This window comes from Triticum aestivum, chromosome 2A, assembly GCF_018294505.1.
Source record: "Triticum aestivum cultivar Chinese Spring chromosome 2A, IWGSC CS RefSeq v2.1, whole genome shotgun sequence".
Taxonomy (NCBI): domain Eukaryota; kingdom Viridiplantae; phylum Streptophyta; class Magnoliopsida; order Poales; family Poaceae; genus Triticum; species Triticum aestivum.
In genome coordinates this window covers 106,533,057-106,558,641 of record NC_057797.1, presented here as the reverse complement: position 1 = coordinate 106,558,641, position 25,585 = coordinate 106,533,057, and the positions used below count along the sequence as shown (strand labels likewise).

At 47.4% G+C, this 25,585-nt stretch overlaps 2 protein-coding genes across 3 annotated transcripts; one reads left to right on the top strand and one right to left on the bottom strand.

Annotated features, from left to right (window-relative positions):
* Nucleotides 1–7,895: 7,895 nt before the first annotated feature.
* LOC123184942 (uncharacterized) lies at nt 7,896–12,771 on the top strand. 2 transcript variants are annotated; one of them, XM_044596972.1, is made up of 6 exons: nt 7,896–8,300; nt 9,288–9,377; nt 9,473–9,543; nt 9,772–9,880; nt 12,160–12,250; nt 12,444–12,771. In XM_044596972.1, the coding sequence occupies exons 1-5, from the start codon at nt 8,049–8,051 to the stop codon at nt 12,205–12,207; spliced, it is 570 nt and encodes a 189-aa protein (XP_044452907.1). In that variant the 5' UTR covers nt 7,896–8,048; the 3' UTR covers nt 12,208–12,250; nt 12,444–12,771. The 2 variants fall into 2 exon arrangements, with proteins under 2 accessions (XP_044452907.1, XP_044452906.1); XM_044596971.1 differs by having other exon boundaries at nt 12,154–12,250.
* A 577-nt stretch (nt 12,772–13,348) lies between these two features.
* LOC123187839 (uncharacterized) lies at nt 13,349–19,040 on the bottom strand. The gene is made up of 3 exons (XM_044599799.1): nt 18,711–19,040; nt 18,217–18,308; nt 13,349–13,866 (listed from the first exon to the last, which is right to left on the bottom strand). Exons 1-3 carry the CDS (start codon nt 18,813–18,815, stop codon nt 13,689–13,691), a joined length of 375 nt encoding a protein of 124 aa, XP_044455734.1. The 5' UTR covers nt 18,816–19,040; the 3' UTR covers nt 13,349–13,688.
* Between the last annotated feature and the right edge of the window lie 6,545 nt (nt 19,041–25,585).

Below are 25,585 nucleotides of genomic sequence, written 5' to 3'. Positions count from 1 at the left end.
TCGCGAGGATGTGAGATTGCTGAGTCCCCGTGACTCACAGATTCCTTCCTAAACCAGATGCAGGGACCGATGATACCGTTCCAGATGATATGACCGAGCTCAAGTGGGAGTTCGATGAAGACTCTCGTCGTTATTATGTGTCTTTCTCAGATGATCAGTAGTGGTGCCCAGTTGGGGCAATCGGGGACTTTGTCGCATTTGGGGGTTGATCTTTATTTTGGTACCGTAGTCAGACCATGAGTGTATTGGATGAATGTAATGACTTATTTATGTATTTGTGTGACGTGGCGAGTATAACCCAACTATGTATCTTTTCCCCTTTTATTTATATTACATGGGTTGTTTGCGAAGATTACCTCACTTGCGACATTGCTTTCAATGCGGTTATGCCTCTAAGTCGTGCTTCGACACGTAGGAGATATAGCCGCATCGAGGGCATTACAAGGCGGTAGGCAGGCGGATGAAGCGGTGTCGTCGCAGACGCCGACGCAACGCGGCGGCCGGGGAGGCAGGCGGACGAAGCGGCGCTGACGCCGACGCAGCCGGCGGCCGGGGATGTGTGTCAGGCTGCTAAAATGCAGGTGCACCACCCGGCGCATATACTGCTTCAAAGTATGTTTTCTCTTTCAAGGTTTGATTGTTTGAACTAGTTGATAATAGTACTGGCCTAGAGTGCAAACTTTAAAGTTTTGTGCTTTAAGGACTTCCTAAAATTATAAGATGTTCTAGTTTCTTTTAAGTAAATTTTAGACTCGTTTACAAAAATCAGACTTATTTATGAATTTTGATATGCTTACAATACCTTCATCATTTTCTTTAATCTATTTGTGTAAAAATCATCATTTGGACCACCCTGACTTAAAATTCTGGCTACGCCACTGATCACAAACGGCCCCAAACAGAGGAAGCGGTTGTTCTGATCCCCGAGTTGGGTGAACAGTAGAATTTCTGATTTTTTGTGTGTGTCAAACATTGAGATAAGTTTTTGTAGACTGCAAAATCTCATCACTATATCCCCCGCAAAAAAAAATCATCACTATATGACATTCGTGAAAAATGTGGCAATAAAAAACACAATGGATGCTCCAAAACGTTATTTTCAAATGCATTTTGGAGCATTGATTTTGTTTTTTCCCCATATTTTCCTCGAATGTCATATGATGATGAAATTTTGCAAGCTATCAAAACATTTCTCAATGTTTCACAAAAAAGAAATCATATTTTTTTTGTACTGTTCAACCGAGCTCACATGAGCTCGGGATTAGTCGCCCAAACAGATCAGTGGTGGTAGTAGGCTGCGTAATGCTCTCTGAGCTATTATACATGGTTACGTTAGAAAAATGACACGAAACTTAGACAAAATGTGAGTTTCAACAAACGTAATTCGATAATGAAGGATTAAACACTTATAGAAAAGCAAGTGACTTCATTCTAATGAAGGATTAAACACTTCTAGTAAAAAGGAAGACGGTTATGAAAAGTTGGATTTTCGGAACCGCCTTCCTTTTTACTGGCTCGCCGCGCAGCGCAAGGCCTTGGCGTCCGTGCCAGTCCCTACACCTGCTGCCACTTTACTGTAGTAAGAAAATGTCAATCTAAACCACGTTGATGCAATGCCCGCGGATTAACAACGACGCACAAGTGAACATGCCCATATCATCATTGGAAAATAAACACATCACTAAAGCTCGTGGCGCAAGATGCCAGTTCGATCGCATTATGTTGCGCCCCTTCGGACGAACGTTCACTAGACAAGCTTGACGAGCTACGTTGGTTTACCAAAGTGACGACGAAAGCCGTCAGAGGTCGTGCATACGCCGTCAGTGACCCCGTGAGGTCAGATGCGGTGCAAGCTTCGTACATGGGCGCGACCAACGGTACGCATGCAGACGGCAGGTCTGTAACAGTGACGGCGCCTAACGTCCGGCCCGCCCGCTCATTCGCTCGAGAGAGACAGCTGGCGCGGAGGGCCCACGAAAACCCCAGCCAAAACCGCCTCCCTCCCCCGCGCGACCCTCTCTCCCTCTCCCTCCATTTCCTTTCCTCTTCGCTTCCGGCAGCCTTTCCCCGCCCCTCCCGCTCCTCCAACCCTAGAGCCCAGCAACCATGCCGCCCGGCCGGAAGCTCATGGAGGAACTATGGCGGCATAGGAGCGGGTGGAAGGCGATCGAGGGCTTATGGAACGACGCGTTCCTCAACAAGAGGCGCGTCGAGCGCCTGAGGGCGGCGCGGCCGGGTCCAGCGGAGCCCGCGCCGCCGCTGGTCATCGTCGACGACGGCGAGGCCCTAGGGTATGAGTTCCTGACCCTCAATCTGCCCCCCGCGACTCTTGTGGCAGACCCCGCGCCACCCCCGCCACCTCCGGTTCCCACTCCACCTCCTCCGCCTCCATTGCTACGATCCCGTAGCACCTCCTTGCGTCTCGCCGGGATTTGGATCTCGAACCAAGGAGAATATCTCAGAGAGAGAGAGGACTTGGAGAAGGGGAAAAGAGCAGGGAGGAAAGCTTGAATAAGAAACAATAGTTGTGATTACAATTCGATGCCTCCCACACACGCCAGCCACACGCTTATAAGCCTAATCCACCCACGCCACACGGGCTGAGCCACACAGGCCCAATAACACACGGGCGGGCCTGGCCCAGGTCGTTGCACTCCCCTCCTCTTAAGGAACAGCTCGTCCTCGACTGTTCATCAACCGGCCGTTGTCGTTGCAGTCACAGCTGAAGACCATTCCCAAGTCGCCATTGTAATTGGGAGTCCACGCCATGCAATCTTCCATTGCGTGCGTGTGTGTCCACCCACACGAACCAACCTTGTTTGAAGAATTTGAGCCGGTTTGGACAGTTTATCCCCCAGCAGAAATAGAGAATCCATAGTGTCTGAAGTAGGAGTTGGCGGGTCTGCCGGTTTGAGCAACGAAACATGCACCACGGGGTGAATCTTGCTAGTCTCTGGCAGGGCCAAACGAAATGCAACCTCGCCGACACGTTCAGTGATCTGATACGGACCAAAATACTTGAAACCCAACTTGTGGTTGGAACGTCTGACAACAGTTTGTTGCACATAAGGCTGCAGCTTCAGAAATGCCCAGTCGCCAACTTGAAACTGTCGATCCGATCGATTAGTGTCTTCCTGATGTTTCATCCTGTGTTGAGCTCGCAACAGGTGTTCTCGGATCAATCCTTGCATCAGGTTCCTTTCAGCCAACCATCCAGACAGATCAGAGGACAGAGTACTCTGAAGATTGGCAATGCCCAAGTGTCGAGGTTGATACCCATACAGTACCTGAAATGGGGTTGTTCCAAGTGCAGAGTGGTAGTTTGTATTGTACCAGTACTCAGCCTGAGATAACCAATAAGCCCACTTTTTGGGAGTTGAATGTACCAAGCATCTGAGAAAAGTTTCTAAGCATTGATTCAGTTTCTCCGTTTGACCATCAGTCTGGGGATGATTAGCAGAACTCATATTCATCTTGGTGTCAGTGAGTTTGCACAATTCTTGCCAGATATTGCTGGTAAATATAGGATCTCTGTCAGTAACCAGGACCTGGGGAAGACCATGAAGCTTATAGATGTTATCCACATATATCTGTGCGACTTGTAGAGCAGTAAAGGGATGACATAAGGGAATGAAGTGCCCATATTTGCTGAACTTGTCGATAACCACCAGGATTGTGTCAAAGTTTTTGCTCTTGGGGAGACCTCCAATAAAATCCATGCTGACCATATTCCAGGCTTCTTTAGGAATGGGCAATGGACTTAATAGTCCTGGTTTCTTAATATGCTCAGACTTTGCTTGTTTACACACCACACAAGCTTGTACATAGGCTTGGATATCCTGTTTCAATGCTGGCCAAGCAAACAATCCCTTGATGCGTTGGTAAGTGCCCTGGAATCCAGAATGACCTCCAACTCCACTGTCATGCAAAGAAAGCATAATAGCTTGGTGAGCTTCTTTATTGTGGCCCAACCAAATCCTGTCTTTGTACCTTATCACTCCTTGATGTAGAGTATAACCTTTGTCATTGGAACCAGTCAGGGCCAGTTCTTGCAGTAATTCCCTATCTGCCTCGTACTGCTGGTATCCTTCTGTCACAACAGCTAACCATTTGGGTGTGCAAAAGGAGATAGCAGACAACTCCATTGGGGCAGGAGATCTGGATAAGGCATCTGCAGCTGCATTATCCATGCCTTTCCTGTAGATGATGTTGTATTGCAGACCTAGCAGTTTAAGAAATGCTTTCTGTTGCATGGTACCACTGAGTTTTTGCTCTTGAAGATGTGTCAAGCTTTGATGATCTGTGGAAATAGTGAAAGGAGCATGCTGCAGATAAGATTTCCATTTTTCCACAGCAAGGAGCACAGCCAAGCACTCTTTTTCATATGTGGACAGGGCTTGGGCTTTGGGTCCCAGGGCTTTGCTAAGGTAAGCAAGTGGATGACCTTCTTGCACCAGTACAGCCCCAATGCCTTGATTACTGGCATCAGTTTCAATTGTGAAATGCTTCTTGAAATCTGGGAGTGCCAAAACTGGTGCTTGAGCTAATGCTGTCTTAAGATGTTGAAAAGCAGCTTCATTGGTTGGTGTCCACGAAAACACAATATCTTTCTTCAGTAAATCAAATAAACTCCTACTAATAATTCCATAATTTTTGATGAATTTTCTGTAGTACCCTGTGAGACCCAGAAATCCTCTGATATCTCTAACACAGGTAGGCCTGGGCCACTGCTGCACAGCTCTGATCTTAGTAGGATCAGTTTGCACTCCTTTGCCACTGATAATATGTCCCAAGTATTCCAGCTCTGTTTGAGCAAAAGAACATTTGCTAAATTTCACAAAGAGCTGATTTTCTTGAAGTATAGTGAAAACCTGATTGAGGTGCTCAAGATGTGTTTTCAAGTCTGGGCTGTAGATTAAGATGTCATCCATGAAGATAAGCACACAATGTCTCAACAAATGGGCAAACAGGGCATTCATAGCCGCTTGGAAAGTTGCAGGGGCATTGATTAAACCAAAGGGCATGACCTTAAACTCATACAGGCCATGATGAGTTTTAAAAGCTGTTTTATGTTCCTCTCCTTCAACCACTCGTATTTGATGATATCCTGATCGAAGATCCAGCTTAGTGAAAAATGTAGCACCAGCCAACTCATCAAGTAACTCATCCACTACTGGCATTGGATATTTATGGGGCACTGTGACAGAGTTTAACATTCTGTAGTCCACACAAAAACGCCAAGTTCCATCTTTCTTCCTGACCAACAACACTGGAGAAGCAAAAGGACTAGTGCTCTCCTGGATGACTCCTTGCTGTAACATCTGAGTTACTTGTTGTTCAATTTCAGTCTTCTGCATTGGATTGTATCTGTATGGTTTCACATTGATAGGTTTAGCTCCAGGTAGAAGAGGGATTTGGTGATCAAAGGACCTGTGGGGAGGGAGCTTGTCAGGTTCTGTGAAGACTTGTTTGTGCTTGGCCAAAATTTCTTGCACTGCAGGAGGGATGAATTGATCAGTATCAGGGGCTTCCACAATATGATTTAGTTGAATCACTTGCTCCACTGCACCAGTGTTAAGTAACCCTTGCAAATGCTTGCTAGTTATGCCTGTGCAGGAAATGACTTTCTCTCTTATTCCTCTTAGAGTGATCCTAACTCCTTGATATTTGAATCTCATGACCTTCTTTCTCCAGTCCACCCACATAGGGCTCATAGTTTCTAGCCACTGCATGCCCAAGATGATGTCATAAGTGCCCAGGGGTAGCACTTTTAGAGATGTATTGAAGGTGTTTCCTTGACAAAACCATTGCAAGTTAGGAACCTGTTTATTGCAATGTAACAATCCTCCATCAGCCACAGTAACTTTAGCCGCTGGTATTTCTTCCACTGGGCACTGTAGGTGTTTCACTAGCTCTGCACTGATGAAATTTGTGGAACTACCTGAGTCAACTAAGATCAACACTTGTCTCTTACCAACCATGCCCTGTAATCGGATACTATCCTTTGAAGCAGTGCCCTGGGCTGCATGGACTGACAGTTTCATGAATGCTTCTTCTGCTGTTGCTTTATCGACCACAGGCTGTTCGGCTGGCTGTTCAGTTTCAGATTCACTTTCAGAAATTTCAGACATCTGTAGAGCCTCGATCAGTTCTTCCAGTACGTGAAGTTGGACTGTTGTGGGGCACTTGTGTCCTGGACCATATTTCTCCCCGCACTTGAAACATTCTCCACGCGCTCGGCGTTGTGCCCTGAGGTTATCCACTCGATCTGGAGCTCTTTGATGTGTTTCCGGGGGTTTATCTTGTGCTGGTGTTGTTCCCATAATGCCCTGATGCACATAATTTTTGGCATTGGCTCTGTTTTCCCATCTTTTGCTGTATTTGGAGGTATCTTCAGCCAACAATGCTTCTTGTGTCTGTGCCAAGGAGTAAGCTAGATCCACTGAATTAGGTTGTTGCAGCTTGATCGGCGCCCGGATAGCAGGTTTCAGGCCCTCAATGAACCTGTTGATGAAAAAGGTTTCATCGTAGGAGTGGTTATACACAAGCATCTTGTGCATGTGCTCTTCAAACGCATGAGCATAATCATCGACAGACTCGGTTTGCTTGAGAGAGAAGAACACATCAATTGCTCGAGAATACTTGTTCCTGTTGAATTTAGCGAACACGGCCACACACAGAGCGGCCCAGCTATCAATAGTGTGCATTGCTTCATACGTCTGCAACCAGAGGGCTGCATTTCCTGCAAAGTGCATAGTAGCGAAATCGACCCATAATTCTGATTGAACATTGTACATCCGGAAGTATTTTTCACACTGTTTTTTCCACCACTTGGGGTTATCTCCCTCAAATCTGGGGAAATCAGAGCGAGGAATGCGTGCGGAGAATTTCCCAGGGGCAGAGTGAAACTGCGACTGCGGTGATCTCTCATAATCGTCATTGTCATCAGATAACTCGTCAGGGAAACGAGCGTGCGATCTAGACTGCTCACCTCGATTCCTCTGCTGGAATGACACGCGCAGACCTCGAGTGTCCTGTCCTGAATGGTGCTGATCAGAGCTCTGTCGCTATGTTTGTGGCGGCTCTGTCCGCCGGCCTTGAGCTGTTGTCGTGCCTGTAGGCTGCTCCAAATTGTCGACGCGGTGTACGATCCCGTCCAGCGACTTCCGCATCTCGGCCACAGCCGCATCGAGGGAGTTGTGCGCGACGAGCACCCGCCCCAGCGTCGACTCGGTGCAGGCCAGCGAGCTCGTGGTCGTCGTGGCCAGCGCATCGAAGGCCTTGGCCGAGGAGGAAGCGTACTTGTCGAGGGACTCCTGCAGCCCATCCAGACGTTCTGCCGTCTTCGTGCCCGCCTCCGACACCGCCTTGCTCTGCACAATCATTGCCTGGACGAGCTGCTGCAGCTCGGCGATGGTGAGCTCCGCGGCGGCCATACGCGACGAGAGATTGGGCTTGGTCGAACACGCCGTTGGGAAGGTCCTGGATCTACTCAACCCAGCGCAGGTACACCGGAGGTGTTTTGCGCGAGATCACCCGAGGGGATCTGCACCTTTTGCTAGGAATTACAAGCCGATCGAAGGATTGATTGTGAGCTCTGGATGAAAAATTTCAGATCAGATGAAGCGGATCGATACACGGCTCTGAGTACCAAATGCTACGATCCCGTAGCACCTCCCTGCGTCTCGCCGGGATTTGGATCTCGAACCAAAGAGAATATCTCAGAGAGAGAGAGAGGACTTGGAGAAGGGGAAAAGAGCAGGGAGGAAAGCTTGAATAAGAAACAATAGTTGTGATTACAGTTCGATGCCTCCCACACACGCCAGCCACACGCTTATAAGCCTAATCCACCCACGCCACACGGACTGAGCCACACAGGCCCAATAACACACGGGCGGGCCTGGCCCAGGTCGTTGCATCCATCCCCGACACCTCCTCCGCCTCCACCTCCGGTGCCCACTCCGCCTCCATCCCCGACAGCTCCGCCAGAGGCGGTGCTTCGCGCATGGAGAAACTCGTCCGTGTTCACCTGCGGGAAGTTCGCCGCCATGGGCTTGGTCGCAGCTTTTCTCCTGTACTTGTTCTGGCGCCGCGCCCGCGGCTGGAATGTCGGCGGCGGCGACGACATTGGTGGGCCCGATCCTGGGGAAGGGGGCGGGATGCACGGCGCAGAAGGCAGAGGACTCCTGGACGCCCTCGGCGAAGTGCTGGGACAAGAGATCAACGACGGCGATGGCCAGGGCGGGGGTGGTAACCCTCTGCTCATCAGAAGAGGCGTCCCTTCGGACCTACAGCTTCAGGTATCCTAACTGCAATGTTTCTGCTATTATCATATCTGCAAGTACCAGCAGGAACCAGAGATATGCATTGTCGTTCGATCAATGGCAGTGAGTCTTCAACTTATTGGTTTCCCGTTTGTGTGATAAGTCAGAATGCAGCTAGCGTTCATCGTGGGGTTGATGTTATTAGGATGATTGCATTTCAGTGCGATAGCTGGTTGCTGCCCTTAATAATTGAATAAATTATCAAGTCGGTATAAATTGTATGCATGCTATATATGCAATTCTGATCTTCTTAATTACATATACCAATGCAAATATGGATAATGTTAGTGAACTAGAACTGGAACTGTACCCATTGAATTCTGTAGTTTTAGAATCAATATGATATTCAGATCATGGTATAAATATTGTGTTCTGTTACAGATATTTTGTCAGCTGCTGTAGTGAACTTTCCTAAAAACAAATTGCGAAAAATGTAGGGAATTAGTTTGAAGATGATAAGAGCTAAAGGGCCCAATAGTATTTTGTATCCTAATATGTAGCTGCAGTGGTTACCTTCACATTTTGGCACATATATGGAGTCATGGATCACGCACAGAGGATATTACATTTCTAGGGTAGCCACACCGGTACTATAATCGGGGCATCTAGAATAAGATGGCAGTACTCAATTTGGTTATAATGGGAAGTAGTATTGTGTATTTTTTTGCCATGTTTGTGTTCAATGAAAGTAACTATATCTACACTACACACTTTCAACCTGCCCACTCTTATGGCTAAGAATCGAATAGTGCTTCACGGCTGAGCTGTACTTATTCAGTTACCCTGCAAAGCTTAGCACTTGGTCTATCGGTTTACCGTTTATGCACTAGTAAACTAAAAGGGCACACCGTATAGTTGCCATGTTGCTACTTCAAAGTATGATGCGGAAAAAGCTAAAAAACAAAAGACCTAACAACTGCTAAGTAACAGATTGCTGACAATTGTTGTGTGTGACTGTCTTAGGCAATTTTTTTGTCTGGTGGAGACCTTGGTGCTGACTTCCTTAGGGCTTTCTCGATAGTTGATTCAACATGCAATATTTCTGTAAAGCTGGTATGCCATCTAATTTTGTTTCATCTATTTTATCTACCATCCTTCCGGGTAATTGTGAATTTGTGATATAACATTTTACCATCTTAACATGGAAGATTCTTGGTGCGAAAATCAAGCGATATGCTCTGGAACAACTGAAGCTTACACTTGAAAGATATGACAGCAGGTAGTTGGGAACCCATGCTTTTGTGACTGAGCTCGTAACTGGTGTCACTTTTCACTTTAAACTGTTCTTGATTCTTGAATTCAAGTCAGCCTAACATTTTGAACTATCCTCTTTGACACCGTTTTGTGATGTCTGTGGTTTGTGTATTCACAATTTGGATAGACCCTTTACCAACAACCTAAGTACTGACGAAATTATCTTTGAACTGTTTATTTATACTTGTGTCAGATTCAGAGATATGAGTCTACCATGGCTACTTTCCCTGGCTGAAAACGGACATGGGAAGCTCGTGCCGCGAAATGCATTCAGTCAAACAAATTACATCCAATGCTACAAGGTACTGTATATATAATTGAGTTCCTGGTCCATTATGTTCAGCATATCGCTTTTCCTGAAATACCTCAAAATGAGTAAAATGGTGATGTGCCCCTTCGATTGCATGGCCTCTGTTGGCACTGTTTTATTTTCTTAAACCATCCATACCCGCAAAGAACCTTGAGACGTGTGTTACATCATGCCACACTCTGGCCTACGTGGAGTATTTCATAGTATGTTGCTTTGCCTTGCAGCTCCCAGAACACCATCTCACGCCTGGCATGTCTTTGGTTGGGGTCTCAGGGCATCTCCAGCCGTTGGCCCCCCAGGGGCGCCTAAAATCGCCGCCTGGGGTGAGCCGGCGCAAAAATTAGGCCTGGAGGCGAGTTGGTCCCCAGCCGCCGGCCCCAGGGCCGCCCCTAGGCACGTTTTAAAATAAAAGAAGTTCGGCGAAGTTCGGCTTAAACATGATAAAATTCGGCCAAACACGATAAATTTCGGCCAACCACGATAAATTTCGGCGAAGTTCGCGGATTTTCATTACATATCACATATACATAAACTAATCTAAAGGAAAAACTGGCTGAAGTCGCCGCCGTCGCCGCCATCGTCGTCGTCGGCCTTCTCCTCCTTGACGCGGGCGCCCCTGCTGGACCCCTGCCCGGCGTCGCCATGGCGGACTGGTGGCGGCGCATCATCGTCGTCGTCGTCGCTGTCGCAGATGACGACGACTCCGCCTTCGTCGCGGCCGCGTCGACGCTCCGCGAAGCGAAGCAGGGCGGCGCGCTGGCGCTCCTTCGCCTTCTCCAGGCGCTTCTTCTCCATCGCTATGGAGTCCCTGCGCGCCCATTCCAGGGCCGCGTCGTCGTCGTCGAGCTCCGTCGTCACCGGCGCGGCCGGCTCCTTCTTCACTGGCGCGAGCCCCGGCTCCGTCTTCACCGGCGCGAGCCCCGGCTCCGTCTTTGGCTTGACGAAGCGCGGAGGAGGAGCCGACGAGTAGGCGCGCCGACCGCCCTCGTTGATGACGATGCCGGCGCTGAGAGTGCGTCGGCCGAGCGGCGTCTCCGTCGCGGGCTCGGCCTTGACGCCGAGCAGGGCCGGAGTGCCGGGGGAGTGCGATGAAGATCGGGAGGAGGAAGAAGAGGAGGAGGACCCGAACCTCCTTGGCGCCCATGGCCCGGCGCGTCGGTGCTGCGCCGGGGCGGCCGCCCTCGCCGGGTACGCCAACGGCGGGTCGTTGCCGCCCTCGAGGTACGTCAGCACGCCCTTGAGTGTGCGGCCGGGGACGCCCCACCACAGGTGGCGCCCCTCGCTATTCTGCCGGCCGCCAACCACCGGCGCGCCGTTGATGGACGCCAAGCGCTGCTGCTGGCGGCGCTCGAAATACGCCGCCCAAGCCGCGTGGTTGTCGGCGGCGTACTGGGGGAGGGAGAGTTGGGCGTCGGTGAGGGAGGCGCGCACGACCTCGACTTCCTCGGCGAAGTACTTCGGCTTCGCCACGTCGTCGGGCAACGGGGGAATGGGCACTCCCCCGGCGCTGAGCCTCCACCCCGTCGGCCCGGCGCGCATGTCCGGCGGCGCCGGGATGTTCGCCTGGAACAGGAGCCAGGACTCCGCGACGGCGGCCGAAGCCGTTGGCTGCCGCCTCGTCTCCGGGGTAGCGTTCCGCCATGGCGACGGGCTCGGGAGAGGTAGAGAGATAGAGGGAGGGGCTGGGCGGCGGCGCTCGGGAGAGGTAGGGAGAGGGAGGAGCTGGGCGGCGGCGAGGGGCGGGGCTGGTGTGGGCACAGGCGAGTGCAGGCCACCGGCTATATAGCCGCGCCGCACCCGTGTGTACGCATGCGAGGGAGGGGAGGCGTCGGCGCGCCGTCCCGTGACGCGCCGCCCGTGAGGAATCAATGGCAAGGCTGACCGGCGGCAGCCTTGGCATTGATTCCCCGCGGGAACCGAGGCCGTTGGGGGAAGACGATGCGCCGTGTCGCTGACGCGGCGGGCCCGCGGCTGTTTCGCGCCAAAATAGTTCGCCCGGACGCCCCCCAGCGCGCCGGGTTCGGCCTGGGTCCGCCGGCGCTGTTTTCGGCCCAGGCCGGCGAAAATCGGGCTCCTGGGTGCGCGACTGGGCCGTTTTTTTGGCGCCAGTGCGAAAAAATCGCCTGGGGAGGCCTTCCTGGAGACGCGGCTGGAGATGCCCTCAGTAACTGGTAGTCTTTTGTTTGTCCATGCCTTCCCTGTCGTTGATTGCTTACCAGTTACCACAACCATGTTGTTTGCTGATGCATATGACTTCACTGACAGATGCAGGGGAAAGTGATGAAAAGTCTGCTTTGGTTAGCTGGATTTGCAGTTTGAACAAAATCAAGCTTCAAGATGTGATAGAGCGTTGTTCAGCAAGGTAACTTTCGCCCTCTCCGTCTCTCAGCAAATCACACTGCTTTCTAGTGATTTTTTTTATAGCCATTTCAAGGGCAAAGCTATTCCTCCTTGAAGTACTAGTATTAAACTATCTGATAGCTCTGTGTTCAGTTGTCAAACCAACCCTGTTCCTGATAATAAACTGGGTGCTAATAACTCTGCTGATCTGCCAGGGGGGTATTTGTGTTGAGGAGCTGACAGGGAAGCCTTTCTGATGGGGATATGGAGCATACACGCTGACGATATGGCTAATACGGAGGGAAGATTCAGGAAGTGATGCTGATTCGGAAACAGAAGTGGCAGACGGTTTTTGTGCACCCCAAGCTGGGGGTTTGCATTTTTCCTTGTTTGGTGGACAATACAAACTACACGCCGATCAATGTATATTAGCTGATTCAGGTATATAAACATGTTAATAGAACATATAAACTGTGGAACCATGTCCCAGAATTCAGAAACTGTAGGCATCAGGAAATACACATAACTGCAGAATTTGACGAAGGAATGTTGGTCTTTTTGTCTGTGAGTATTTTCATGCATATGATGAACTGATTATATCATGAGCCTTAATGGTCTTCCCCTTAGTTTAACCGGCAAACGGAAAGGAAAACGGAACACTCATTTGTAGAAGAAGCCACGGAAGATTCACTCACGGATTTCAAACCGGAGTTGAACAGTTGATCTTTCTATCGAGGTAGTTAATGGTAGCTCATGTTTCGCCCCAATCCGTGCTAGGAATCACAAAAGTGCAGAAGTATTTGGTGTTGTAAAAGTATATACCATTACAAGTCTGAAGATCTGGATTTTGCATGATAAAAAGTGTGTGTTTTATATTAAGACCATACAAGCCGTTAATTCAACACAACCTCACTCTTGTTATTCTTCTTTATTATTAAGGAAATGCACCTTAAATACTGGAATAGCAGCACGAAACCAACAGTATCTCTGATTCTAAATAAACATCCCTAGGCAATCATCCATACAAAGCTCCCTATCTGACACAAATTCTTGTTGAAAATCAAGGCACGCGAGGGCACAGAAAGAACACGAAGCAACCAACAAAAGATATACACACTGATAAAAGTATGCCATATCGAAGTTTCAATCAGGAAAGGTATGTCATGGCATGTTAACAAATTTCAAGTTAAGACTTTCTACCTACAACATATGGTTGCACGAAACAAATCTTCCGTGCATGCACCATCTGTACAAATTATGAACAAAAGATATACTGATGGCAGGGTGAAAAGGATCAAAACAACAAATAAGCATCACCACGTCTTCCAGCTTCAAATAAGTACATTTTTTAGAAATACATAAGCTAGAAGAGTTCACAGCTTTATGATATCCCTTTTGTGAACAAGTGTGGCCTTTCGTCCTTTCTCATGTGTGGCTTACATTTCGGGTATACAAAGAGATCAGCAGAATGAAATATCAATATTGTTTTTGTCCGCCTCCTCCCTCTGCTTCCTCACCTCTCGCTCCTTTCTCACTTCATCAAATCTGTATCCTAGTATTCCCGCTCCTGTCGCATTGTACTTGTACGTACACATTAAGGTACCAGCGATGCAGCCAAACAACAGGTCCTTCCCTTTCCTATAAGTCACCATCAATATCGATGCAAAAAAAAAAGTCACCATCAATATGTCAGTTGTAATCCAAAGCTCAGCAACAAATGCATAAACAATTAGAACCAAAAGAGTATAACGACAAGAGGCTGTGACACAAAGTTCAAATAAGGATGCCACCCCCCCCCCCCCCCCCACTGTTCTCTCACACACAAATAATAATTCAAACGTCAAGAGATCCAGAAAATATTGCGAACAAGCGAATACATTAACATAAAGTGAAGATAACTAAAACATAACTCCGCCTATGTTGTCTCAACATAGCCGGTCCCAAACCCGGGTAAAGGAGGAGGGTTGTGATAGGCTTGGCGAGCCAACGTAAAAACTCAGCCACTCTTATGGAGATGAAACCCAAAAGATTTTCGTTGGGGCGTAACCCTCTCAGCGACGCGCTACATCGGAACCCGGGTGTGATGGAAAATGGGCAAGGGCCGCGCCGTCACCCCCAAGGTGGCGCGTTGTATCTTGATCCGGATACGGTGGCAAGTGAGCGAGGATCGGGTCGTCGCATCCTTAGTGGCGCGCTACATCGGCGCCCGGATGTAGTGGAAAATGGGCAAGGGTCTTCGCATTTGACTCGACGAGTGCGAAGGGTAAGGAAGCTAGCCGAGCCTAGGAGGATTCGCTTAGGTAGCTGGAACATAGGGTCTCTGACAGGGAAGCTTCGGGAGCTAGTTGATGCAGCGGTGAGGAGAGGTGTTGATATCCTTTGCGTCCAAGAAACCAAATGGAGAGGACAGAAGGCGAAGGAGGTGGAGGATACCGGCTTCAAGCTGTGGTACACAGGGACGGCTGCAAACAGAAATGGCGTAGGCATCTTGATCAAAAAGAGCCTCAAGTATGGAGTGGTAGACGTCAAGAGACATGGGGACCGGATTATCCTGGTCAAGCTGGTAGTTGAGGACTTGGTTCTCAATGTTATCAGCGCGTATGCCCCGCAAGTAGGCCACAATGAGAACACCAAGAGGGAGTTCTGGGAAGGCCTGGAAGACATGGTTAGGAGTGTACCGATTGGTGAGAAGCTCTTCATAGGAGGAGACCTCAATGGCCACGTGGGTACATCTAACACAGGTTTTGAAGGGGCGCACGGGGGCTTTGGCTATGGCATCAGGAATCAAGAAGGAGAAGATGTCTTAAGCTTTGCTCTAGCCTACAACATGATTGTAGCTAACACCCTCTTTAGAAAGAGAGAATAACATCTGGTGACTTTTAGTAGTGGCCAACACTCTAGCCAGATTGATTTCATCCTCTCGAGAAGAGAAGATAGGCGTGCGTGCCTAGACTGTAAGGTGATACCTGGAGAGAGTGTTGTACCCCAGCATAAGCTGGTGGTTGCTGACTTCCGCTTTCGGATTCGTGTCCAGCGGGATAAGCGTGCCAAAGTCGCTAGAACGAAGTGGTGGAAGCTCAAGGGGGAGGTAGCTCTAGCGTTCAAGGAGAGGGTCATTAAGGAGGGCCCTTGGGAGGAAGGAGGAGATGCGAACAATGTGTGGACGAACATGGCGACTTGCATTCGTAAGGTGGCCTCGGAGGAGCTTGGAGTGTCCAGGGGAAGGAGAAGCGAAGATAAGGATACCTGGTGGTGGAATGATGATGTCCAGAAGGCGATTAAAGAGAAGAAAGATTGCTTCAAACGCCTATACCTGGATAGGAGTGCAGACAACATAGAGAAGTACAAGATGGCGAAGAAGGCCGCAAAGCGAGCTATTGGTGAAGCAAGGGGTCGGGCATATGAGGACCTCTACCAACGGTTAGGCACGAAGGAAGGTGAAAGGGAGATCTATAAGATGGCCAAGATCTGAGAGAGGAAGACGAGGGATATTGGCCAAGTCAAATGCATCAAGGACGGAGCAGGCCAACTCTTGGTGAAGGACGAGGAGATTAAGCATAGATGGCGGGAGTACTTCGACAAGCTGTTCAATGGGGAGAATGAGAGTTCTACCATTGAACTGGACGACTCCTTTGATGAGACCAGCATGCGTTTTGTGCGGCGAATCCAGGAGTCTGAGGTCAAGGAGGCTTTAAAAAGGATGAAAGGAGGCAAGGCGATGGGCCCTGATTGTATCCCCATTGAGGTGTGGAAAGGTCTCGGGGACATAGCGATAGTATGGCTAACCAAGCTTTTCAACCTCATTTTTCGGGCAAACAAGATGCCAGAAGAATGGAGACGGAGTATATTAGTACCAATCTTCAAGAACAAGGGGGATGTTCAGAGTTGTACTAATTACCGTGGAATTAAGCTGATGAGCCATACAATGAAGCTATGGGAGAGAGTCATTGAGCACTGCTTAAGAAGAATGACAAGCGTGACCAAAAATCAGTTTGGTTTCATGCCTGGGAGGTCGACCATGGAAGCCATTTTCTTGGTACGACAACTTATGGAGAGATATAGGGAGCAAAAGAAGGACTTGCATATGGTGTTCATTGACTTGGAGAAGGCCTATGATAAGATACCGCGGAATGTCATGTGGTGGGCCTTGGAGAAACACAAAGTCCCAGCAAAGTACATTACCCTCATCAAGGACATGTACGATAATGTTGTGACAAGTGTTCGAACAAGTGATGTCGACACTGATGACTTCCCGATTAAGATAGGACTGCATCAGGGGTCAGCTTTGAGCCCTTATCTTTTTGCATTGGTGATGGATGAGGTCACAAGGGATATACAAGGAGATATCCCATGGTGTATGCTCTTTGCGGATGATGTGGTGCTAGTTGACGATAGTCGGACGGGGGTAAATAGGAAGTTAGAGTTATGGAGACAAACCTTGGAATCGAAAGGGTTTAGGCTTAGTAGAACTAAAACCGAGTACATGATGTGCGGTTTCAGTACTACTAGGTGTGAGGAGGAGGTTAGCCTTGATGGCCAGGTGGTACCTCAGAAGGACACCTTTCGGTATTTGGGGTCAATGCTGCAGGAGGATGGGGGTATTGATGAAGATGTGAACCATCAAATCAAAGCCGGATGGATGAAGTGGCGCCAAGCTTCTAGCATTCTCTGTGACAAGAGAGTGCCACAAAAGCTAAAAGGCAAGTTCTACAGGATGGCGGTTCGACCCGCAACGTTGTATGGCGCTGAGTGTTGGCCGACTAAAAGGCGACATGTTCAACAGTTAGGTGTGGCGGAGATGCGTATGTTGAGATGGATGTGTGGCCACACGAGGAAGGATCGAGTCCGGAATGATGATATACGAGATAGAGTTGGGGTAGCACCAATTGAAGAGAAGCTTGTCCAACATCGTCTGAGATGGTTTGGGCATATTCAGCGCAGGCCTCCAGAAGCTCCGGTGCATAGTGGACGGCTAAAGCGTGCGGAGAATGTCAAGAGAGGGCGGGGTAGACCGAATTTGACATGGGAGGAGTCCGTTAAGAGAGACCTGAAGGATTGGAGTATCACCAAAGAGCTAGCTATGGACAGGGGTGCGTGGAAGCTTGCTATCCATGTGCCAGAGCCATGAGTTGGTTGCGAGATCTTATGGGTTTCACCTCTAGCCTACCCCAACTTGTTTGGGACTAAAGGCTTTGTTGTTGTTGTTGTTGAAGATAACTAAAACATAAAATACACTAATAAAGAATGACCAAAATATCTTTACTAGTGAAGATAACCCCGATCTCCCTCATCCATCTAAATCCATGAGAACCATCCAATTCGAAGAGAAAGAAAATCATATCTTGCAATGGTGCTCTCATCACTGCCACAGTTACGCAGGTGCAATGTTGGCTGCTTAATTAAGTTTCTCCTCTGCGGTGTTGCACGTGCATTGCTTATTATATGCTACTAATCCAACGCAACTGAATCATTTGTGTGGTTCCATAGCAAAGCACGGCTGTTATGCTAGTAAATAAATATTTTGCAATGTAGTTGGGGTTCTATAGAGCCAAGAAAAGATATACTGATGGCAAGGCATTGCACCATCTGTACAACTATGAACAAAATATATACTGATGGAAGCAATATAGGAGATAAGGGAACAGAAATATTGGCTCTACAGTGTAATTGCTCTGTTCTTCACCCTTGTATTCATGAACCCCTCTCTATTCTCTACAACTTTCATATAATTGGTTAACTGTTCTACAATGATCATTTGGCACAAATGAGTTTTCCCCTGCCGTCTTCGTTACATTTCACAAAATAAGAATCATAAAATGGAAGAAAAAAACTACTTCCCACCACGAAACCATGAATAGAAACCGAGAAAAGGGCCCAGGATTCTCAATACCCAAGACTTTCTAGCCAGGATCTCTACGAATTGTTGTCCCAGCTCAGATAACAAGACACTGTATTGCATTTAACAAGAAACAAGGATGCTTTATGTACCAGCCGGTTTTTTCACAAAACGAGGCGATTGTTCTCTTGATGTCATCAGCCATCGTGCTCTTGGATTCATTCATGCCACCAGAGTACATCCGCTGTAAACCAGAGTAGCTGAATTAATCATTAAACTTGTTTTATTTGATTCAGCGCCAAACAAGCTGAAAACTACTAGTACAATATGAAAATGCAGAATGCAGACAATCCAACACGAAAATGCAATAGACACTACACTACTGTACAGGAATACAACCACCACCACCACCCCAATCAGCAATTTTTCCATGCCACTCGGTCACCCAAACTCCTGGTTTTCAGAATTGATGATCTGGAGGTTCGTTGCCATACAGGAAACTGTGCCATCTTACAAACAAAAAATATAATAGCAATTTGATTCGACGGATCCGTAAATTACACTGGAAATCTTAATCTCGCAACCTAATCCAACCTGCACACCCACCTGCCTAGAAAATCCACATGGGCAAAGTAGAGGTACCTACCCTGGTGGTGCAGCTGCATCCAGGGCTGCTGCCGCCGCCGTGGCTGGAGAAACGAGGGGCCGGCGCCTGGCGCCGGAGCGCGAATCCGGCGGCAGATCGGAGCATAGCCGACACCGCGGTTGTCGCGTTCAGGGGCGGAGGTCCCGGCGGCTGTGGATTGAGGGGCTGGGGTCTGCGATCGTGGACAGAGTACACCTTCCCTCTCCTATGGCCGATGGGAGATAGAGGAGTTTCAGAACGTCGACGCGGTCGAGCCGCTCCACCCAGTGACACAGGCAGCTCGAAGACGAACCCCAGTTTTCACACAAGAGACATGCAGCCCCCACCGCCGAAAGACTGAGCTCCTCGGACCATCTATCAGACCAGGCAACGTCCGTACCCACCCGCCGAGCAGGCAAGACAGTTACTACTCCCTCCGTCCGGGTGTATAAGTCATTCGCGTAGTTCTAGGTCATCGATTTGAGGAATTAAATATGTGTTATATGTCATGAAAAGTATACCACTAGATTTCCACACGGATGTAGTTTCTAAATATATATTTTTTATCACATATAATACATATTTAGATAGTTAAATTATCGACCTAGAACTACGCGAATGACTTATACACCGGGACGGAGGTAGTACCAAATATCACGATCCGCGTGACTACTCCAAGTACGCGAACGTCGGCTGTTATGATGTGCGTCAGGCCATCGTTAGCCACAGATATGTTAATTTACTTCACGACAGTTATGAAGTGCGTCACGGATATGTTAATCTACTCTCACATGTAAAAATATAGGCCTTTTCGTACCAAAAGGGCACACGTGTGGCGAGTGTAGTTCCTCTAATGGGAGTATGGGACGGTGCACGTACCTCATTTTTTTCCTTTTCTTAGGGAGTTCACGTGATTTAGGAACCTTGTAGAACATTCAAGCTGTTTTTTTTTGTTTTTCCTTGTTTTTTTTGGATTTACCTTGGGTGGGTGGGTGGGTGGGTGGGGTCTTCATGGACATTTCCTCATAATCGCAAACATTTTTTTCAAATTCGTGAACACTTTTAGACTTCGTGAACATTTTGTCATAACCGCAAACATTATTTTTCAAATTCTTGAACGTTTTTGACAATTCACGAACAAAATTTTAAAGTTGTCAGCATTTTTAAATTCACGAGTTTTAAATTTGGTGAACACTTTTTCAATTCATGATTTTTTTTTCATATTTATGAACATTTTTCAGATTGATGAACCTTTTAAAATTTGCGATTTTTTTCAAAGCTATTAACATTTTTTTAATTCACAATTCTTTTAAATCTTATTTTTAAAGAAAATGCATATTTTTAGAATTCATGAAAATAATACTCTCCCTGTTCCTAAATACTGCGCAAAGATTTTACAAATTCAAGACATTCTTTTAAATCTATGAGCTTTTTTCGTTTGCAGGGATTTTTTAGAAATCGACAAACTTCTAAAAATATACCCCCCTACCCCTAAAAAAATCCACGTACCCTTGAAAAAGAACTACTATTCCACGTACCCCTAAAAATATTGTTATTCCATGCAATCACCATCCAATAGGAGCTCCTGCAATTGCGAACCAATCTATGATTGGATGGTTAGAGAGACTATGGTATCCTCAGCCCACCAGGGTTCAAATCCTGGTGCTCGCATTTATTCATGGATTTATTTCAAGATTTCCGGCGATGCACATTTAGTGGGAGGAGACGTTCCCATAGATGACGAGGCGCCTACGGCGACTTCGTAAATCTCAAGATGATATGCCAGCTCAGTCTTGCGAAGGTGCTTATAGGGATAGGGTGTGCGTATGTGCGTTCATAAGGATGAGTGTATGTGCGTGTATATGAGCGCTTGTGTCTGTACTGATGTTAAAAAAAAAGAGCTCCCGCAATTGACTTTGGTTGCTGGAAGTAAACACGGCTTCCTGGTGCCATCTCGTGCTAGTTTTAGATGCAGTCACCGTTATTAATTTTTTTTTGAGGGAAGTCACCGTTATGTATCCGCTAGTTTTCTGTAGTTGTAGCATATATATAGTACCTACCCCTTGCTTCTTCGCCTTCGTCGTTGTGCTCGGAAACTACTCGGCGTCGTTGGATGCGGCGAGTTCTCGGTGGACTGAGTTCGTCGGATCCATTATCCGAGAGACGCCCAGCCGAGTCCCAATCCCGACTCCCCCGTCTAGGATTCACAATCCTACATAAGCATATCGTGCTTATACCATACCTATCAGGACATCAGACCATATCATATGGCGCCTCCCAAAAGCCAGAGCCGATCCGGGTGGCCGGACCTGCCGCCGGATCTCCTCGGCGTCGTCCTCCACCGCCTCCCGTCCCTCGCCGACCGCGTCCGCCTCCGCGCCGTCTGCCGCGCGTGGCGCTCGAGCGCCAGGCATCAGCCGCCGCCCCCCGTGCAGCTCCCCTGGATCCTCTTCGGCGACGGCACCCTGCTGGACGCGGCCAACAACACGGCGCACCGCGTGCGCCTGCCGGACGCCGCCGCCGGCTGCTACAGCGCCGGCGAGAACATGCTCTTCGTCATGCACGACGACGGCCGGTGCTCCCTGATGGACGCCTTCTCCGGCGCCATGACCCCGCAGCCCGAGCTCGCCGCCCTCCTGCGGTACTACAAGGTCGACCCCCACGACGGGAAGTACAGGACGGGCGTCGAGAAGGTGGTGGTCTCCGCGCCCTCGGCGGCGCTCCCCGTGATCGCCGTCCTCACCAGCGACTGCAGGGTCGTCGTCTCGACCCGCCGCCCGGGCTGCGAGGTCAACTCCTGCCTGGTGCTGAGCGAGTTCTCCATCATCGACATCGCTCTGTTTCAAGGGAAGATCTACGGCCTCTCCCACAACGAGGAGCTCCTCGGCTTCGAGCTCGGCAATGGCCGCCTCCAGAAGCCGACCCCGGCAGGAGCCAGGCCCGACGTGGTAGGCGGCGTCCCGCTGATAGAAGCCAGTCGGGCACACGACTCCCACGACAGTTCTCGTTACATACGCTACAGGATTCAGAAAAGATTTCCCGACAGCGTGGCCCGGCTGTACCTCGTCGAGTCCGACGGCAGGCTGCTGATGGTGAGGCGATGGGTGAGATGGGACGCGCTGGAGAGCATGGCGAGGCGGTGCGTGAGATCGGCCGCGGACGGGCCGGGTGGTTACAGGCGCATGGAGCGGACGCAGCGGCTGGACGTGTTCGAGGCGGAGCTGGGAGACGGCAGGCCGCGCGTTGGCCGGTGGAAGAAGGTCGACGGCCTGGGTGGCCGGGCGATCTTCGTGTGCGCACGGTGCTCCAAGTCTGTCCCCGCTGGTGACGGAGCTCGAGAAGATTGTGTCTACTTCCTGCGACGCCAGTACCTTGGGAGGAAGCCCGGTGATGGCTCGCTCGGGGACTCCGGCGTGTTCGACATGAGACGTAAAACTATCACGCCGTTGCTGCCGGAGTCATCGGCGCCGGTGCCCCTGCCGTGGGATAGCCCGCGGTTTCCGACGTGGTTCTTCCCCGTTGAATATTGAGAATCCTCACCTGGTGGCTTTCCATCAGGCGTGGTAGAGCTGGATTTTGTTTACGTATTCTAGGGCTTGGTAAGAGCAACTGAACAATGCAGAAACAATCAATTAGTGATACTCATTATTTACCCAAGTGTTTCCCTGGGATATGATGCCGCAGTTTTTGCCTACTACTATAACTGCATTTGACTAACTAAATTTTTTTGTCAGTGAAAACATAGACACAAGGATAAAGAAGTGCAAAACCAATGTAGATCAGGTGGGAACTAAGCAACCGAGATGAAACAATCTCAAAGTTTTGTTTATTTCACATCCAGCCATACAATCCCTAGCGACTGAATTCACAGGAAGGTAAATAAACCGAAAGGTCATTGCAATTACTGCATATGCATAAACGACTTAGTAATCTCAAGCTGATCTTCCAGTGGATGAATCTCATATGAACTTGAAACGAATATATGGTCTGATATTATCTCAAGAGCAATAAATATGAATACTAAGAGCATGAAACATGAATACTCACATGGCTAATGTAAGGTCAGTTCTCCACGATAATAAGCAAATGCATGCACACCGCAGAAAGGAACGCCAAGTCACCAACAATAGCATATTACACCCCTCAACTCTAGCCCTAGTCTAATATACAACCCACAACTCCAATACCATCTAGTTTACACCCCCCAACTCTCAAAACCAGGCGGAATTCAACCCTTCCCTCCCCGGTGACCGGTTTTGACCTGTTGAATGATGAACAGTAAATTCAAAAGAAATATATTTTAAAAAAATTACGTTTTTTCACCGGCTGAACAGTAAAATTTTAAAAAGTTCTAAATAAATAATTAAAAATAATTTTGATTTTTTAAAATGTTGATTTTTTGTCCGGGTGAACAGTAAATTTCAGGAAAAAATTAAGGGAATTTTTTTTCTAAATTATATTTGCATGAAATAGTTAACAGTTCGGGCTGATATATTTTTTTTGTTGAGAGACCACCGAAATGTCCAAACAAGCTGAAAATTGTCACAGACATCACACGCTGAAAAATCGTCCACGCAAAAATAATTCGGTTTTTTTGGAAAAAAGTATTTTTGGAATTTACTATTCACCAGGTAAAAAATCGAAACTGCTTGTTGAATTTTATTTCCAACTTATTTTTTGAATTTACTGTTCACTCATTGGAAAAACCAAAATATTTTTTGATTTTTTGTTACTGTTCACCCAGTCAACGTGTCAAAACCGGTCAACGGGGAGGGAAGGGTTGAATTCCGCCTGGTTTTGAGAGTTGGGGGGTATAAAATAGATGGTATTGGAGTTGGGGGATGTATATTAGACTAGGGCTAGAGTTGAGGGGTGTAATATGCACTTCTCTCAAACATAATCTACAACAAACTGTTTCTTTTGCAAGAATGGGCATCTTAGATCTTACTGTGTTCCCAGATGGACATCACATATGACCGTACGGCGAAACCCATACTCATCGCAAATCATGGTTATATCTTTTAGACGTTGCACAGCCTACCCGTGAGTTCAGGCTGTTGCAAGTTCCAACATCACTTCTCAGTGTGTCTAGTTTCCCTTGCAGGGCAGAGCAAGCATTAGACCAAACATGAATGAAACCACTCCCACAATATATATTTCGATAAAACTGCAACTTGGTACTCCCACTGGTCTTTTTTATTCTGCATATAAGGATTGTCTGAAGTCAAACTTCGTAAAGTTTGACCATATTTATATGAAAAAATATTAACATCTACAATGCTAAATTTATACAATATGAAAGCTAAAGTTATGACGCATCTAATGTTGTTGATTTCACATTCTGAATGTTGGTATTTTTTTCTATAAACTTGGTCAAAGTTTACAATGTTTGACTTCAGACAAATTTTATATGCGAACTAAAAAGGACTGGAGGGAGTATGTGATATCGAACTATCCCTGAAAAAATTATACTAGAAAATGGTTGACAACAAGTGATTAATTACACTATTCATCAAATATATTCTTAAATACTATAATTGCAGATCATTCTTATATCTGCAAAACAGCTGATCAGCTTCCAAAAACATTGCTCGAGGGGAACATCCAAGAGAATAATCAACTGTATTTCGTATTAACAAAAAATGTACACACCACACTTGACAATAGCATTATCACCAGGTGGCTCAAGTTGTTTCCTAGGTTAGTAAGCATCGATGAACTTTCTGCGTGCTCCAGTGCTCGTTAAACCTTAAGATATGTCTTCATTTCACTAGGTTCCTTTTAGGTGCACCACCCACATTGGCACATCTTGACTATAAAGCTATGTACCGCAAAAACCAGGCTAAAATCCATTTTAACACAACTTCCAAATTTTACATTAGGATCATCCATTCCTACTCAAATAGATAAGTTGACCAAAATCTCACCCGATGCAGTGACCTGTACTTTTAATGTTTTTAGTGGATTCCGACCAAGCAACAAGTGATTGTGTTGAATAATATCAAGTGGCCAGGAATTTCAAATTTATTACTGGATTCCAATTGAGTTTCAGGCGATGAAGGTGAATAAGATCGAGAATGACCACTCTATTTGATACCAACTAAATGTACGGAAGTGCACTCGTTGATACAACTATTGTCAGCCAGATCAGATTTTTTTAGCACCATAACTTATCAATTTCCGAGGTTAGTAAGTATCAATGGACTTCCTATGTGATCAGGCGCTCCTTAAAACCAGCCATGTATCTCCCTTTCCAAGATTCTTTTGAGATACATATGCACTAAACTGACAAATTGCAACTAACATATGGACCGTAATGTAATACCAGGTAATTCCCCACAAAAATATAAAAGAATCATCCAGACAATCTTTGACGAACTTTCACCTCAACAAGCCAGCCTGACCAACATAGTTACCACTACAGGTAGACAAAATCACAATCCCTAAATGAGAGAAGCCAGTTTTTCTTTTAACTGGTGAATTCTTCTTCTACTTACTTAAAAGGCAGAGCTCCTACTAGTTGCCCAATTTTTTTTTCCATTTTAGCAATAGGATTCCCTATTTCACAGCAGTATCCATTTTAATACTCCCTCCGTCCCAAAATAAGTGTCTCAAGCTTAGTACAACTTTGTACTAAAGTTAGTATAAAGTTGAGACACTTATTTTGGGACAGAGGGAGTATGATTTTAGCATATTTTCTACTCCCTCCGTTCCAAAATAGATGACCCAACTTTATACTAACTTTAGTACAAACTTGAGTCATCTATTTTGGAACGGAGGGAGTACAAATAATCAGATATATTCATTCCTATGATACCTTCAAGCATTGCGTATCCAACCAAGCACAATGATGAATGGAAGTAAGATGAATAATCAACTTTATTTCATATTAATTC